General features: G+C 39.2%; 1 protein-coding gene across 4 annotated transcripts in view; it reads left to right on the plus strand.

Annotated features, from left to right (window-relative positions):
- ZDHHC15 (zinc finger DHHC-type palmitoyltransferase 15) overlaps positions 1-16,570 on the plus strand; it is a 99,285-nt gene that overhangs the window by 16,548 nt on the left and 66,167 nt on the right. For 3 of the 4 annotated variants that reach the window (XR_011565409.1, XM_070784971.1, XM_070784973.1), the window contains exon 2: positions 5,400-5,426. Coding sequence is in view for 3 of the 4 variants with exons in the window: in XM_070784971.1 (XP_070641072.1) it covers positions 5,400-5,426 (27 nt within the window). In the remaining variant the exon portion in view is untranslated. Of the gene's footprint in view, positions 1-5,399; positions 5,427-7,944; positions 8,035-16,570 lie in introns of those variants that run through there. The other variant, XM_070784974.1, reaches the window with a different exon arrangement.

The following is a 16,570-nucleotide window of genomic DNA, read 5'->3' on the forward strand; positions in this document are numbered from 1 at the left end:
TAGTTGTCTGAATGTTGAGTTTTAAGCCAGCTTTTTTACTCTCCTCTTTCATCTTCATCAAGAGGCTCTTTAGTTCCTCTTCACTTTCTGCCATAAGGGTAGTGTCATTTGCATATCTGAGGTTATTGATATTTCTCCTGGCAATCTTGATTCCAGCTTATGCCTCATCCAGCCTGGCATTTCACATGATGTACCCTGCATATAAGTTAAATAAGCAGGGTGACAATATACAGCCTTGACGTACTCCTTTCCCAATTTGGAGCCAGTCTGTTGTTCCATGTCCAGTTCTGAATGTTGCTTCTTGACCTGCATACAGGTTTCACAGGAGGCAATACAAATATTTATAGTTGTTATATCTTCTTGAGCTGATCCCTTGATCATTATGCAGTGTCCTTCTTTGTGTCTTACAAATATCTTTTTTTTAAAGTCTATTTAATCTAAGATAAGTATTGCTACTCCCGCTTTATTTTGATTTCTACTTGTAGCAGTTCCTTTTTCCAGGCTCTCATTTTCGGTCTGCATTTATTCCTAGGTCTGAGGTGGGTTTCTTGGAGACAGTATGTATAGGGGAGGGGTCTTCTTTTTGTATGCATTCATTCAATCTGTATCTTTTGGTTGGAGAATTTATCCCATTTACGTTTAAGGTAAATTTTGGTATATATGATCCTGTTACCATTTACTTTACTTTTTTGGGTTTGTTTTTGTAGGCCTTTCCTTTTTGTGTTTCCTGTCTATAGAAGTTCCTTCAGTATTTGTTGAGGAGCTCAATTTGTTGTGGTGCTGAATTCAGTTCACTTTTGCTTGTCTGTAAAACTTTTGATTTCATCTTCAAATCTGAATGAGATCCCTGCTGGATAGAGTAATCTTGGTTGTAGCTTTTTCCCTTTCATTACTTTAAGTATATCCTACCATTCCCTTCTGGAGAAGGCAATGGCAACCCACTCCAGTACTCTTGGCTGAAAATCCCATGGACAGAGGAGCCTGGTAGGCTGCAGTCCATGGGGTCTCGAAGAGTCGGACACCACTGAGTGACTTCACTTTCACTCTTGACTTTCATGCATTGGAGAAGGAAATGGCAACCCACTCCAGTGTTCTTGCCTGGAGAATCCCAGGGATGGCGGAGCCTGGCGGGCTGCCATCTGTGGGGTCGCACAGAGTCGGACATGACTGAAGCGACTTAGTAGTAGTAGTAATAGTAGTAGTAGTACCATTCCCTTCTGGCCTGTAGGGTTTCTGTTGAAAGATTTGCTATTTGCCTTCTAGGTATCTCCCTGTATGCCTGTATGTTATTTGTTGCTTTTCCCTTTCTACTTTTAATATTTGTTCTTTCTGTTTGATTTTTGTTGGTTTGATTAATATCTGTTGTGTTTCTCTGTGTGTTTATCCTTTTTGGGAGGCTCTGGGCTTCCTGGACTTGGGTGGCTATTTCTTTTCCTATTTTAGGGAAATTTTCAACTATAATCTCCTCAAATATTTTCTCATGGACTTTATTTTGTCTTCTTCTAGGAACCCTATGATTTGAATGTTATATTTAATGTTGTCCCATAGGTCTCTGAGACTGTCCTCATTACTTTTTATTCTTTTTTCATCATTCAAATTTTCATATTCATGTTCTGTTTCAGTTATTTCAGTCATTCTCTCTTACAGCTTACTTATCCGTTTTCTGCCTCAGTTACTCTACTGTTGGTTCCTTCTAGTGCACTTTTAATCTTAGTTATTGCACTGTTCATTGTTGATTGTATGTTCTTTAATTCTTCGGTGTCTTTGATGAACATTTCTTACGTCTTCTCGATCTGTGCCTATAGTCTATTTATCCATACCTCCATGTTGTTTTCAAGATTTTGAATCATCTTTATTATCATTACTCTGAATTCTTTTTCAGGTAGATTGCCTATTTCATCTTCATTTGTTCCATCTTATAAGTTTTTACTATGTTCTTTCTGCTGGATATTTCTCTGTCTTTTCCTTTTTTATAAATTTACTGGGTTTGGAGTCTCCTTTCTTCAAGCTGGAAGGTTGTAGTTCCTCTTAATTGTGGATTCTGCCTCCCCTGGATGGGGATGGACCAGTGCCTTGTGACAGTTTCCTGGTTGGGGGGATTTGTGCCTGTGTTCTGCTGGATGGAGCCAGACCTTGTCTCTCTGAAGGGCAGTGCCAGGTCCAGTAGTGAGATTTGGGGTGCCTATGTGTTTGGTGATGGACAGGGAGGCCTGGCGTGCTGCAGTCCCTGGGGTTGCAAAGAGTCGGACACAACTGAGCAACTGAACTAAACTGATGTGTTTGGTATGGCTTTGGTCAGACTATCTACTAATGTGCAGGTTGTGCACCTATGTAGCTGAAGGACTGGAATGTGGCATTTGGCACTGGATCTTGCTGGCTTTTTGGTGGGGCTTGCCCTTAGTGTTGAGATGGAGGCCTTTGAGAGGGCTCTCACCTATTAATCTTCCATGGAGTTAGTAGTTTCTGGTGGTCCACAGTTTTTAAGTTGAGTCTCCCACCTCTGGGATTCGGGCCTGAACCTTGACTGTAGCATCAATATTTCACAGGCCACACAGCACAGAAGACAAAAAATCCCTAGAATAATGGTGAAATAACTCTCAAAAGCCGAGATTCACACAGTTATATAGAGAAGGAGAGAAAGATAAAGGAGAAAGAAAAGTTAAAAAGAAGAGTCAAAAAAGAGAACAATCAAGCCAATAATCAAACCCCAAATGAAAATAGATATTAAAAATTATTAACAGACTTTCAAAGATACAAAATCAAAAACAAAAGATAAAAAAACTAAAAATCAAAAGCATGGGAAAAATTAGACTCAAAAAATACAATATCAAAAAGAAATATCTAAAACAAAAATTGAAAATTTGGAATTTGTTTTAAAAATAAGATATTTTAATAAAAATAAAAAGTAGGTAATAAGAAATAAAAATTAAAGGAGTAATAAAGAACCACATTAGGACAGTATGAGAGAAGAAAAAAAGAAAAAGGGGAAAAGAGGAGGGGAAATATATAGAGAGTGGTAGTCATGGCAAATAAAATGGGGGAGAGTGGAAACAATGAAAGGTTTTATTTTGTTGGCTCCAAAATCACTGCAGGTGATTATTGCAGCCATGAAATTAAAAGACTCTTGCTCCTTGGAAGAAAAGCTATACAAACCTACACAGCATATTTAAAAAAGAAAGACATCACTTGCCAACAAAGTTGCATCTAGTCAAAGCTATGGTTTTTCCAGTAGTTACGTACAGATGTGAGAGTTGGACCATAAAGAAGGCTGAGTGCCAAAGAATTGTGGTGCTGGAGTATACTCTTGAGAATCCCTTGGACTATAAGATCAAACCATTCAATGCTAAAGGAAATCAGCCCTGAATATCCATTGGAAGGACTGATGCTGAAGCTGAAGCTCCAATACTTTGGCCACCTGATATGAGGAACCTTTTCAGCGGCAAAGACCCTGATGCTGGAAAAGATTGAAGGCAAAAGGAGAAGAGAGCAGCAGAGGATGAGATGATTAGATAGCATCAGTGACTCAATGGACATGAATTTGATCAAACTCCAGGAGACGATGAAGGACTGGGGAACCTGGTGTGCTGCAGTCCAGGGGGTTGTGGAGAATCAGACACGACTTAGCGACAGAATGACAACAAAAGTGAGAAGAATGTCCAAGTAGTTTCTCCATTTTCCGGCTCCAGGTGATTTGCCTACTCAGAGAGTTCTCCAGTATATCAAGAAAGTATCTCTCTGGACATGTTGTGGGCAGTGCAGGGTCTGCTCATACTCAGGTCTTATCTTGCTCCCATTTGTACTTACTCTCAAAGCAGACAATTGACCCTAAATTCCAGTCTCAGGCTAAATGCTGGAATTTAAACTGCTGCAGCTGTCACTTCTGAAATGCTTTTGGCTTCTTTCCTTTGCTCATGCAGCCCCTGGTGTTCTGCTTTGGTTTTGGTCCCACCTTTGTTTTTAAGTCTCTCTCCCATGTTTGTTCACTGCCCAGGTGTGAGGGTGTGAAAGTAGCCCCTTATTCGGGGTCACTTGCTCAGTTGTGCTGAGGAGAGGGGTGTGTGGGGAGTGCTCATTGTGGCTGGGCAATGTGGAGGGTTGAAATAGTCTGAGGTGGGCTATGCTTTTCCCCAGGGGAGTTAGTCCAGGTTTGTGGAACACTTGGCAGAGCTGAGTCGCTCAGGCTTCCAAGAAGACATGGGTGGCAACCTGCAGCTGCTCATTGCTTGGCAGTAGTTGTGATCTCTGGGACTGAGATTATAGTGGTCCCTTGCCTTCCACCACTGGCACCATGCCTGCCTCTCTGCCTCTGGGGCCACAGACCACAGCTGGATCACACCTCTTCAGAATTCGCTTGGATGGGGTCCCTTGTTCTGTGAGCGTGTGGAATCAGAGGGCGGTGTTAGAGTCTACCTGTGGGAATGATCCTTTTTTCCTCTGGCAGACCCAAAGTTTTTCTGGTCTACCTCTACTGTGTGGCCTCAGCCCTCTCAGAGTATCTTCATGGCAGTCAGCTCTGGCCCTGTCTCTGAGGCCTCATCCCCAAAGCCTAGGCCTCTGCACCTAGCCCCGATTCACGGCAAGTGGACACAACTGTGTGAGCCACTTCTCAGTTGGGAAGTGCTGTTGGGCTTAATCTCTGTGGTGAATTTTCTCTGTTTTTGCCTCAGAGCACCTGTCTTCCTGTGATGCACTCTCCTCTGAGTTCTGAAGCTTCCCCTTGACCCCACATGTGAGGCGATTTCTTAGTGTGTGGAAACCTCCCCTCCTTTAGAACTCCCCCGGGGTGCAGGTCCCTGTCCCAAAATCCTCTGTCTCCCTTTTAGTCTCTATCTTTTGCCCTACCTCACTGCAGTGAGATTTGTTTTCCTTTCTGGATGTCTGGGATCCTCTGCCAGCATTCAGAAGGTGTTCTATGGGATTTGTTCTACATGCAAGTGATTTTTTTATATATTTGTGGGAGAGGGGTTCTCCCTGTCCTATTCCTCCACCATCTTGAAGGTCCCCTCTGTGACTGACTTTTTGCGACCCCATGGACTCTAGCCCACCATGCTCCTCTGTCCATGGGATTTTCCAGGCAAGCATACTGGAGTGGATTGCCATTTCCTTCTCCAGGGGATCTTCCTGACCCAAGGATTGAACCCGTGTCTCCTGCATTGGCAGGCAGATTCTTTACCACTGAGTCACCAGGGAAGCCCATAGAAATTCTCACTCAAGGTTTAAGATGAAGGAAGATAGCAAAGGATAGAATTTAATCACCCTTGCCTTCCTTTATGTTAGCAGGCTGATGGTTTCCTAAAGTATCATTGACTAAATTACTAAAACTGATGCTATGGAAAAACAGATAAGAAAAATAATGTTTCTAAATATCACTAATCTTGATCTTCTCTCTCTTTTCACAGTGACTGTTTTGAGCCCAGCAGAAAAAGGTAAGTGGGTATTATAAGTTGTTTTTGTCAGGACTATATCCCTCTTTCTGTCTAAAAGTGAATTACATTAAGCCTATAAATTGAGCAACTTTCCCAGGAATACACTGAAGTTAGTGGAAAGTTTAAGATGATGTCTTTTAGGAAGATTGCCCAGAGATAAAGCAGAACATATTTTCAGTAGCTCCTCTGGAAAAAATATATGGAGTTTGTTTAAATAAGGTTTTTTTTTTTAGAAAGGTAATAGTATACTATAAAAATAAAAGTTTATAAAGGACTAAATTTTTTTAATTTAAAAATAATAATAAAAATATGTCTAGGTATTTCTCTGGAGCTTTTGTGGGCAGTGTTGATGGGGTCAGTTCACTGTCAGATAGTCCTTTGTTCCAGCTTATACTTGCTCTCGAAGTCTACAGTTGCCCCTCAAATGCAGTCTCAGCTTAACTGCAGAGTTTTAATCTGTTGCAACTGTCACTTCTGGGGGAGTTCCCCCTTCTTTCCTTTGCTTCATTTGGTCTCCTCTGTTTGCAAGTCTCTTCAGTGTCTAATTTCCACCCTGACATGAGGAGGCGAAAGTGGCCACTTACTCGAGCTCACTTGCTCAGCTGTGCTTTGGAGAGGGAAAGACACTGAAAAAAAAAAAAAAATACTGCTGGCATGTGTGGGGAGTGCTCACAGTGGATAGATCACACTGGGTTGCCACAGCCCAAGGTGGCATGTACTTCCCAGGTCCAAGCTTCTCACGCTCTCAGGTGTGCCATGAGGACACAGTCCCAGATGAGCCATGCATCTTGTGCACTTCCCAGATCCAAGCCTCTCAGGCTCCAGGTGCACCACAAGGGCACAGTCTCAGGTATGCCGTGTGTCTTGTGCACCTCCCAAGTCTAAGCTGCTCAGGCTCTCAGTTGCGCTGCGAACACACGGTCCCAGGTGGGCCATTCATCTCATCAGGGGAGCTGGTCCCAAGATCTAACACTCCTAGCCAATATAAACCATCCAGGATTCCAGGAAGATGTGATTAGTGACTGGCAGCCAGCTCACAGCTTGGCAGGAGATGCAGTCTCTGGGGCCCAGATTGCAGTGGCCCATTGCCTTCTACCTCTCTGCCTTCAAGGAGAGAGGGCATAAATGGCAGCCAACTTGCTCACTAGAGTGTGATCCTTTGCTCTGTGAGCATGCCAGGGGTCACAGTGCTGTGTTAGAGCCTTCCCATGGGAAAGGTCCTTTTTTTCTTTTTTCTCCTTTGTTTCTCTGACGTTCCCATGGTTTAGGTTGCTATGTCACATTAGTCTCCTCAGAGTGTCCTCAGGGCATTCACCCCAGTCTTTACCCTAAGGACTGACAATCTGGCTCATGCCTCTGCACCAGCCCCCACTGGCTTTGGCCAAAGGCAAGCATGTGAGCCACTTCTTGGCTAATAATTGCTGTTCATTGTGAAATCTGTGGTGATTTTCAGTTATGCTGCCCTCTGAGATTCCAAAGCTCCCCACTGACCCCACCTCTGAGAGGGTTTTCTATTGTGTGGAAACTTCTCCTCCTTCATGACTCCCTCCCCAGGATGGGTCTCCATCCCTAAATCTTTTGTCTCTCTTTTCATCTTTATCTTTTTTCCTACCTCATTTTGAAGAGATTGTCTTTCTGGGGTATCTGGGTTCAGAAGTTGTTTTGTGGAAGTTACTCCATAGGCAGATGATCTTTTGATGTATTGGTTGGGGAGAGAGTGTTCTCCCCATCCTATTCCTCCACCATCTTGGGACTACCCGCGAATAGTTCTTAAGGTCAGAGATTTTCTATATACATATATGAAATATTTATAAATAAATGTCATTTTCCACAATAGCCTTTCAAGAGAAGTGGGTGGGGGCTTAGTTGATGCTCTACCATAATAGTAATAATGACAATAATATTGTTATTATAACTGGAAACTACAATTTATTGTGCAGGGTACCTTGCTAAGTATTGTATGTGTGTATAGTCTTTCAATATTTACATCAACACAATGATATAGACATTCTTATGACATTTTATTGAGAAGAAAACTGAAGTTTAGAGAAGTTAAGTAACTTATCCCAGGTCATCTAGCTAGTAAGTGGTAAGATTCAAACCCAGAACTGCCTGACATTAAAGTCCATGCTATTAAGCAAATCTATACCTGTTCTTTTACTTCTCAATCTACAACTTTCTGATTTGCTTAGTTGACCTCCTTACTCAGAAACTTGATGCTCAAATGGTCATTTTTCTAGTGTCCAAAGTAGTATACTTTCATTTTTTGTATGTTATCAATGAACTCAGCTACACCCGTGTAGTCATTTGTAAGCCCAACTCAGTTCAAAACCTTTCTGGTATCATCAATCCAGTCGCCAGAATTTGAATTCTTTAGGAAACTGTTACCACAATTTATGATTGTTAATGTCCCTCTTACTCTAGAATTTTGTAATTCTCAAGCACTTCTCCACTGGTAGCTCTTATATTCATCAATACACCAAAGAATAAGATTAGATTTTGCTTCTTTATTCTGCAGTGGGGCATAATGGGACAAAGCACAGGATTTAGAGACAGAGGATCTGGGTTGAAGTTCCAGTTCTATCATTTACTAGCTCTATGACTTTTGGTAAGTAACTCAACTTCTCTGACCGCAATTTCTTTAAAATAAGTCTAGTTTAATAACATCTTACAGATTTATTATTTTAAGCTAGCAAGAGCAAAAGTATACGGACATAAAATATGCAGTATTAAACTGCTTTGTAAATGTGAAGTATTAACAATTTGAGTTCTAACATTTTTTATATGTCAGGATTCTGAAGACAGTAGAACCCATAAACTAAAATTAGATTCAATTGTAACCAGAAGTTTGAAAATTAGACTTGAAGATAACTTTCTGAACATTAGGGCAGTTTAATAAGAGATGCCATAAAACGTATTCAGAAAGTATTAAACACCAAACTATCTGGCATGAATCAGTGAGCCTTCCCTAGAAGCAGACCAATAGGTCTAATAACTATCTGAGATTATTTCTAACCCTGTAACTCTGTGACTTGTTTAGTGCAAAGAAATGGAAACAATAGAGTGGGAAAGACTAGAGACCTCACCGAGAAAATTAGAGATACCAAGGGAAAATTTCATGGAAAGATGAGCACAATAAAGGACAGATATGGTATGGACCTAACAGAAGCAGAAGATTTTTTTTTTTTTTTTTTTTAGGTTTTTGAATGTTGAGTTGTTTTTTTTTTTTTTTTTAACTTTACAATATTGTATTAGTTTTGCCAGATATCAAAATGAATCCACCACAGGTATACCTGTGTTCCCCATCCTGAACCCTCCTCCCTCCTCCCTCCCCATACCCTCCCTCTGGGTCGTCCCAGTGCACCAGCCCCAAGCATCCAGCATCATGCATCAAACCTGGACTGGCGACTCGTTTCATACATGATATTATACATGTTTCAATGCCATTCTCCCAAATCTCCCCACCCTCTCCCTCTCCCACAGAGTCCAAAAGACTGATCTATACATCAGTGTCTCTTTTGCTGTCTCGTACACAGGGTTATTGTTACCATCTTTCTAAATTCCATATATATGTGTTAGTATACTATATTGGTGTTTTTCTTTCTGGCTTACTTCACTCTGTATAATAGGTTCCAGTTTCATCCATCTCATTAGAACTGATTCAAATGTATTCTTTTTAATGGCTGAGTAATACTCCATTGTGTATATGTACCACAGCTTTCTTATCCATTCATCTGCTGATGGGCATCTAGGTTGCTTCCATGTCCTGGCTATTATAAACAGTGCTGCGATGAACATTGGGGTACACGTGTCTCTTTCCCTTCTGGTTTCCTCAGTGTGTATGCCCAGCAGTGGGATTGCTGGATCATAAGGCAGTTCTATTTCCAGTTTTTTAAGGAATCTCCACACTGTTCTCCATAGTGGCTGTACTAGTTTGCATTCCCACCAACAGTGTAAGAGTGTTCCCTTTTCTCCACACCCTCTCCAGCATTTATTGCTTGTAGACTTTTGGATTGCAGCCATTCTGACTGGCGTGAAATGGTACCTCACTGTGGTTTTGATTTGCATTTCTCTGATAATGAGTGATGTTGAGCATCTTTTCATGTGTTTGTTAGCCATCTGTATGTCTTCTTTGGAGAAATGTCTATTTAGTTCTTTGGCCCATTTTTTGATTGGGTCATTTATTTTTCTGGAGTTGAGCTGTAGGAGTTGCTTGTATATTTTTGAGATTAGTTGTTTGTCAGTTGCTTCATTTGCTATTATTTTCTCCCATTCTGAAGGCTGCCTTTTCACCTTGCTAATAGTTTCCTTTGTTGTGCAGAAGCTTTTAAATTTAATTAGGTCCCATTTGTTTATTTTTGCTTTTATTTCCAATATTCTGGGAGGTGGGTCATAGGGGATCCTGCTGTGATGTATGTCGGAGAGTGTTTTGCCTATGTTCTCCTCTAGGACTTTTATAGTTTCTGGTCTTACGTTGAGATCTTTAATCCATTTTGAGTTTATTTTTGTGTATGGTGTTAGAAAGTGTTCTTTGAAAGGATAAATAAAATTGACAAACCATTAGCCAGACTCATCAAGAAACAAAGGGAGAAAAATCAAATCAATAAAATTAGAAATGAAAATGGAGAGATCACAACAGACAACACAGAAATACAAAGGATCATAAGAGACTACTATGAACAATTATATGCCAATAAAATGGACAATGTGGAAGAAATGGACAAATTCTTAGAAAAGTAAAACCTTCCAAAACTGGACCAGGAAGAAATAGAAAATCTTAACAGACCCATCACAAGCACGGAAATTGAAACTGTAATCAAAAATCTTCCAGAAAACAAAAGCCCAGGTCCAGATGGCTTCACAGCTGAATTCTACCAAAAATTTAGAGAAGAGCTGACACCTATCCTGCTCAAACTCAGAGGAAGGTAAACTTCCAAACTCATTCTATGAGGCCACCATCACCCTAATACCAAAACCTGACAAAGATGCCACAAAAAAAAAGAAAACTACAGGCCAATATCACTGATGAACATAGATGCAAAAATCCTTAACAAAATTCTAGCAATCAGAATCCAACAACACATTAAAAAGATCATACACCATGACCAAGTGGGCTTTATCCCAGGGATGCAAGGACTCTTCAATATCCGCAAATCAATCAATGTAATACACCACATTAACAAATTGAAAAATAAAAACCATATGATTATATCAATAGATGCAGAGAAAGCCTTTGACAAAATTCAACATCCATTTATGATAAGAACTCTCCAGAAAGCAGGAATAGAAGGAACATACCTCAACATAATAAAAGCTATATATGACAAACCCACAGCAAACATTATCCTCAATGGTGAAAAATTGAAAGCATTTCCTCTAAAGTCAGGAACAAGACAAGGGTGCCCACTTTCACCATTACTATTCAACATAGTTTTGGAAGTTTTGGCCACAACAATCAGAGCAGAAAAAGAAATAAAAGGAATCCAAATTGGAAAAGAAGAAGTAAAACTCTCACTATTTGCAGATGACATGATCCTCTACATAGAAAATCCTAAAGACTCCACCAGAAAATTACTAGAACTAATCAATGATTATAGTAAAGTTTCAGGATATAAAATCAACACACAGAAATCCCTTGCATTCCTATACACTAATAATGAGAAAACAGAAAGAGAAATTAAGGAAACAATTCCATTCACCATTGCAACGGAAAGAATAAAATACTTAGGAATATATCTACCTAAAGAAACTAAAGACCTATGTATAGAAAAACTATAAAACACTGGTGAAAGAAATCAAAGAGGACACTAATAGATGGAGAAATATACCATGTTCATGGATTGGAAGAATCAATATAGTGAAAATGAGTATACTACCCAAAGCAATTTATAGATTCAATGCAATCCCTATCAAGCTACACACGGTATTCTTCACAGAGCTAGAACAAATAATTTCACAATTTGTATGGAAATACAAAAAACCTCGAATAGCCAAAGCTATCTTGAGAAAGAAGAATGGAACTGGAGGAATCAACCTACCTGACTTCAGGCTCTATTACAAAGCCACAGTTATCAAGACAGTATGGTACTGGCACAAAGACAGAAATATTGATCAATGGAACAAAATAGAAAGCCCAGAGATAAATCCACGCACATATGGACACCTTATCTTTGACAAAGGAGGCAAGACTATACAATGGATTAAAGACAATCTCTTCAACAAGTGGTGCTGGGAAAACTGGTCAACCACTTGTAAAAGAATGAAACTAGAACACTTTCTAACACCATACAGAAGCAGAAGATATTAAGAAGAAGTGGGAAGAATACACAGAAGAACTATGCAAAAAAGATCTTCATGACCCAGATAATCACAATGGTGTAATCACTCACCTAGAGCCAGACATCCTGGAATGTGAAGTCAAGTGGGCCTTAGGAAGCATCACCACGAACAAAGCTAATGGAAGTGATGGAATTCCAGTTGAGCTATTTCAAATCCTGAAAGATGATGCTGTGAAAGTGCTGCACTCAATATGCCAGCAAATTTGGAAAACTCAGCATTGGCCACAGGACTGGAAAAGGTCAGTTTTCATTCCAATCCCAAAGAAAGACAATGCCAAAGAATGCTCACACTACCACACAATTGCACTCATCTCACACGCTAGTAAAGTAATGCTCAAAATTCTCCAAGCCAGGCTTCAGCAATACGTGAACCAGGAATTTCCAGATGTCAAGCTGGATTTAGAAAATAGAGGAACCAGAGATCAAATTGCCAATATCTGCTGGATCATCGAAAAAGCAAGAGAATTCCAGAAAACATCTATTTCTGCTTTATTGACTATGCCAAAGCCTTTGACTGTGTGGATCACAAGAAACTGGGGAAAATTCTGAGAGATGGGAATACCAGACCACCTGACCTGCCTCTTGAGAAACCTGTATGCAGGTCAGGAAGCAACAGTTAGAACTGGACATGGAACAACAGACTGGTTCCAAATAGGAAAAGGAGTACGTCAAGGCTGTATATTGTCACCCTGCTTATGTAACTTATATGCAGAGTACATCATGAGAAATGCCAGGCTGGAGGAAGCACAGCTGGAATCAAGATTGCTGGGAGAAATATCAATAACCTCAGATATGCAGATGACATCACCCTTGTGGCAGAAAGTGAAGAGGAACTAAAGAGCCTCTTGATGAAAGTGAAAGAGGACAGTGAAAAAGTTGGCTTAAAGCTCAACATTCAGAAAACTAAGATCATGGCATCCAGTCCTATCGCTTCATGGCATATAGATGGGGAAACAGTAGAAACAATGTGAGACTTTATTTTGGGGGACTCCAAAATCACTGTGGATGGTGATTGTAGCCATGAAATTAAAAGGCACTTACTCCTTGGAAGGAAAGTTATGACCAACCTAAACAGCATGTTAAAAGCAGAGACATTACTTTGCTGACAAAGGTCCATCTGGTCAAGGCTATGGTTTTTCCAGTAGTCCTGTATGAATGTGAGAGTTGGACTATAAAGAAAGCTGAGCTCTGAAGAATTGATGCTTTTAAACTGTAGTGATGGAGGACTCTTGAGAGTCCCTTGGACTGCAAGGAGATTCAACCAGTCCATCTTAAAGGAGATCTGTCCTGGGTGTTCATTGGAAAGACTGATGCTGAAGCTGAAACTCCAATACATTGGCCACGTGATTGAAGAACTGACTCATTTGAAAAGACCCTGATGCTGGGACAGATTGAAGGTGGGAGGAGAAGGGGATGACAGAGGATGAGATGGTTGGATGACATCACCAACTCAATGGACATGAGTTTGAGTAGACTCCAGGAGTTGGTGATGGACAGGGAGGCCTGGCGTGCTGCATTCCATGAGTTCTCAAAGAGTCAGGCACGACTGAGCAACTCAACTGAACTGATTAAATTAGAATACAGAATAACATACGACTGCCAGTAGGAACATTATTTAGCATAAACAAAACATATATAAGCAGCAAAGATATGAAAGCCTCAAATCATGTAACCTTTTATTCATTATTCAGAACTTAAGAAAACCTAGTCAGACATAGTACAAGTTTTTCCATTTCTTATCTGCTTAATGGTGCCCCTACTGGGTGAAGAGTGTCCCTCCAGAATTCATGTCCACCCAAAGTCTGTGGATGTGAATTTATTTTAAAATAGTGTCTTTGCAGGTGAAATCAAGATGAGGTCACAGTGGTTTAGGGTGGACCCTATGGCTGGTGTCCTTATAAGAAGAGAAAATTTTGAATACACAGACACAGAAGGAAGATGACCATGTGAAAACAGAAGCAGAGATTAGAGTTGTGTCACCACAAAGGAACACCAAAGACTGCCAGGAGTGGCCAGAAGCTGGGAAGAGGCAAGGAAGGATCCTCCCCAGGAGCCTTCAGAGGGAACTAGACCTTAATGTCAGACTTCTTGTCTCCTGAACTATAAGAAAATAAATTTCTGTTGTTTCAAGTCACCCAGTTTGTGATAATTTGTTATGATAGCCCTAGGAAACTAATATAGTTTCTGATAAAATTTCAATCTCTAATGTACTATTAAGTAGCAAACTAGCAGACTTTGGTGTCAGATGTACCAGGGATCAAATCTTGACTTTGCCACTTACTATATATATGACCTTGGGGAACTTAACCTAAATTTCACTTTCTTCTTCCATAAAATGAGAATAACAATACCTACCTTTCATGGTTATTTGGAGCACCAAAGGAGATGTTGTATATAAGTCTCTTGGCATAGTGCATGGCATATGTTAAGTACAAAATAAGTAACAGTAGATACTATTGTTATTAACATTGGAAAAAACCTAAAAGATCTTTCTTCTGAGAAAAATAGTATATTTCAGTACTATTATTCCTACTACTGCCCTTATAAATATTTTATCAAATGATTCTAGTGCACAGAAAGGACTAAAGCTCAGATCATCTGAACCACAGTCCAGATACTATACATTATGTCATCCTTGATTATACAGAACTCCAAAATTCTTTTAAGACATGAGTCCATATGTTCTTTCATACACTGTACTAGAAAGAAGAATAATAATGTATTTTGCTTTCATAAGAGTATTTTGCATGGATAATCTCATTCAGCATCATGCTATCTATATTTTGAAAATCTAGAGTAGAAAGTCGTGCTCCTCTACCACTGAAGTGAGGCTATGGGATGAGCCTCAGGTTAAAAATTTGGTAGACTCCAAGGATTAGTGAGGCTAAGGGATGAATTTAGGAATGAGATTAGGCACAATCTATAAGGCAATCCATATGTAATCAAGAGTAATGTGTTGACCACAGTGGTGCATCTCCAAAAAGGGCTATCAATCAGTTTAAGCAAACATTTAACTCATTATGTGAGAATTAATTTGTATTTTGAATGTTTTGCATGCTAAATTCTCTAGTTTCTCATTTAAAGTTAAAAATGATTATAATTATTTACATTTTTAGAAATAGATGCAATTCTAAATAATAGAACTGTTATGGGCTTAATTGTGTTCCTTCAAAATTCATATGCTGAAATCCTAACCCCGAGTAACTTAGAATGTGACTGTATTTCAAGGTAGAATCTTTAAAGAAGTAATTAAGTAAAAATGAGGTAGCTAGGGTGGGCTTTAACCAATATGACTGCTGTCCTTATAAAAACAAAGGAGATTAGGAGAAAGACACACACAGTGGGAAGACCATGTGAAGAGACAGGAAGATCACCATTTACTAACCAGGAGAAGAGGCCTCAGAAGAAACCAACCTTGTTTCCTTTTTTTAAAAAAAATTACATTGTAGTTGGTTCATAATATTATATTAGTGTCAGATACAATAGTGATTCAAAATTTTTATAGATTATACTCAATCTCTGTCTTGTACAATACATCCTTGTTGCTTATTTATTTCATACATAGTAGTTTGTACCTCTTTATCCCCTACCCCTCCTTGCTCCTCCCCACTTCTCTCTCCCACTGGTAATCACTAGACTGTTCTCTACACCTGTGAGTTTGTTTCTTTTTTACTATAATCACTAGTTTGTTTTATTTCCTAGATTCTACATGTAAGTGATAACATACAGTATTTGTCTTCCTCTGTCTGACTTACTTCACTAAGCATGATACCCTCCAAGCCCATCCCTGTTGTTGCAAAAGGCAAAATTTCATTCTTTTTATGGCTGAGTAGTATACCATTGTATATATATATATATATATATGTATATATGTATATTGTGTGTGTGTGTGTGTGTATTTGTTCTTCTGTTGATGGATACTTAGGTTGTTCCCATATGAACATTGGAGTGCATGTATCTTTTCAAATTAGTGATTTTGTTTTCTGTCGATATATACCCAGGAAGTAAAATTGCTAGGTCATGTGATAGTTCTAGTTTTAGTTTCTTTGAGAAACCTCCATTCTGTTTTCCATAGTAGATGCACCAATTCACATTCCTACAAACAGTGTATGAAGGTTCCCTTTTTCCCACATCCTTGCCAACATTTATTATTTGTGTTCGTTTTGATGATAGCCATTCTGATAGTTGTGAAGTGACATCTCATTGTGGTTTTGATTTTCATTTCTCTAATGATTAGCAATGTTGAACAGCTTTTCATGTACCTGTTGACCACCTGTATGTCTTCTTTGGAAAAAATGAATATTTAAGTCTTCTGCCCATTTTTTTTACTTGGCTGTTTTTTTTTTTTTTTTTAATGTTGAATTGTATTAGCTATTTACATATTTTGGATATTAACCCTTTATCATTTGCAAATATGTTCTCCCATTTGGTAGGTTGTCTTTTCATTTAGTTAGTGATTTCATTTGCTCTGCAGAAGCTTATAATTTAAATTAGTTCCCATTTGTTTGTTTTTGCTTTTGTTTTCTTTGCCTTAGGAGACAGATCCAAAAAATATTACTATGATTTATGTCAGAGTGTTCTGCCTACATTCTCTTCTAGGATTTTTATGGTTTCTAGTCTTACATTTAGGTCTTTAATCCATTTTGAGTTTATTTTTGTATATGATGTGAGAAAATGATCTAATTTCATTCTTTTAGATGTTTTTGCCTCCTTTGTTATAAATTAATTGATTGTAACTGCATGGGTATAACACACTGTTTTATATTTATTATTGTAAAATTACTTTATAAGGAGGATTTGGGGACC

Source organism: Bos indicus, chromosome X (genome assembly GCF_029378745.1).
Source record: "Bos indicus isolate NIAB-ARS_2022 breed Sahiwal x Tharparkar chromosome X, NIAB-ARS_B.indTharparkar_mat_pri_1.0, whole genome shotgun sequence".
Taxonomy (NCBI): domain Eukaryota; kingdom Metazoa; phylum Chordata; class Mammalia; order Artiodactyla; family Bovidae; genus Bos; species Bos indicus.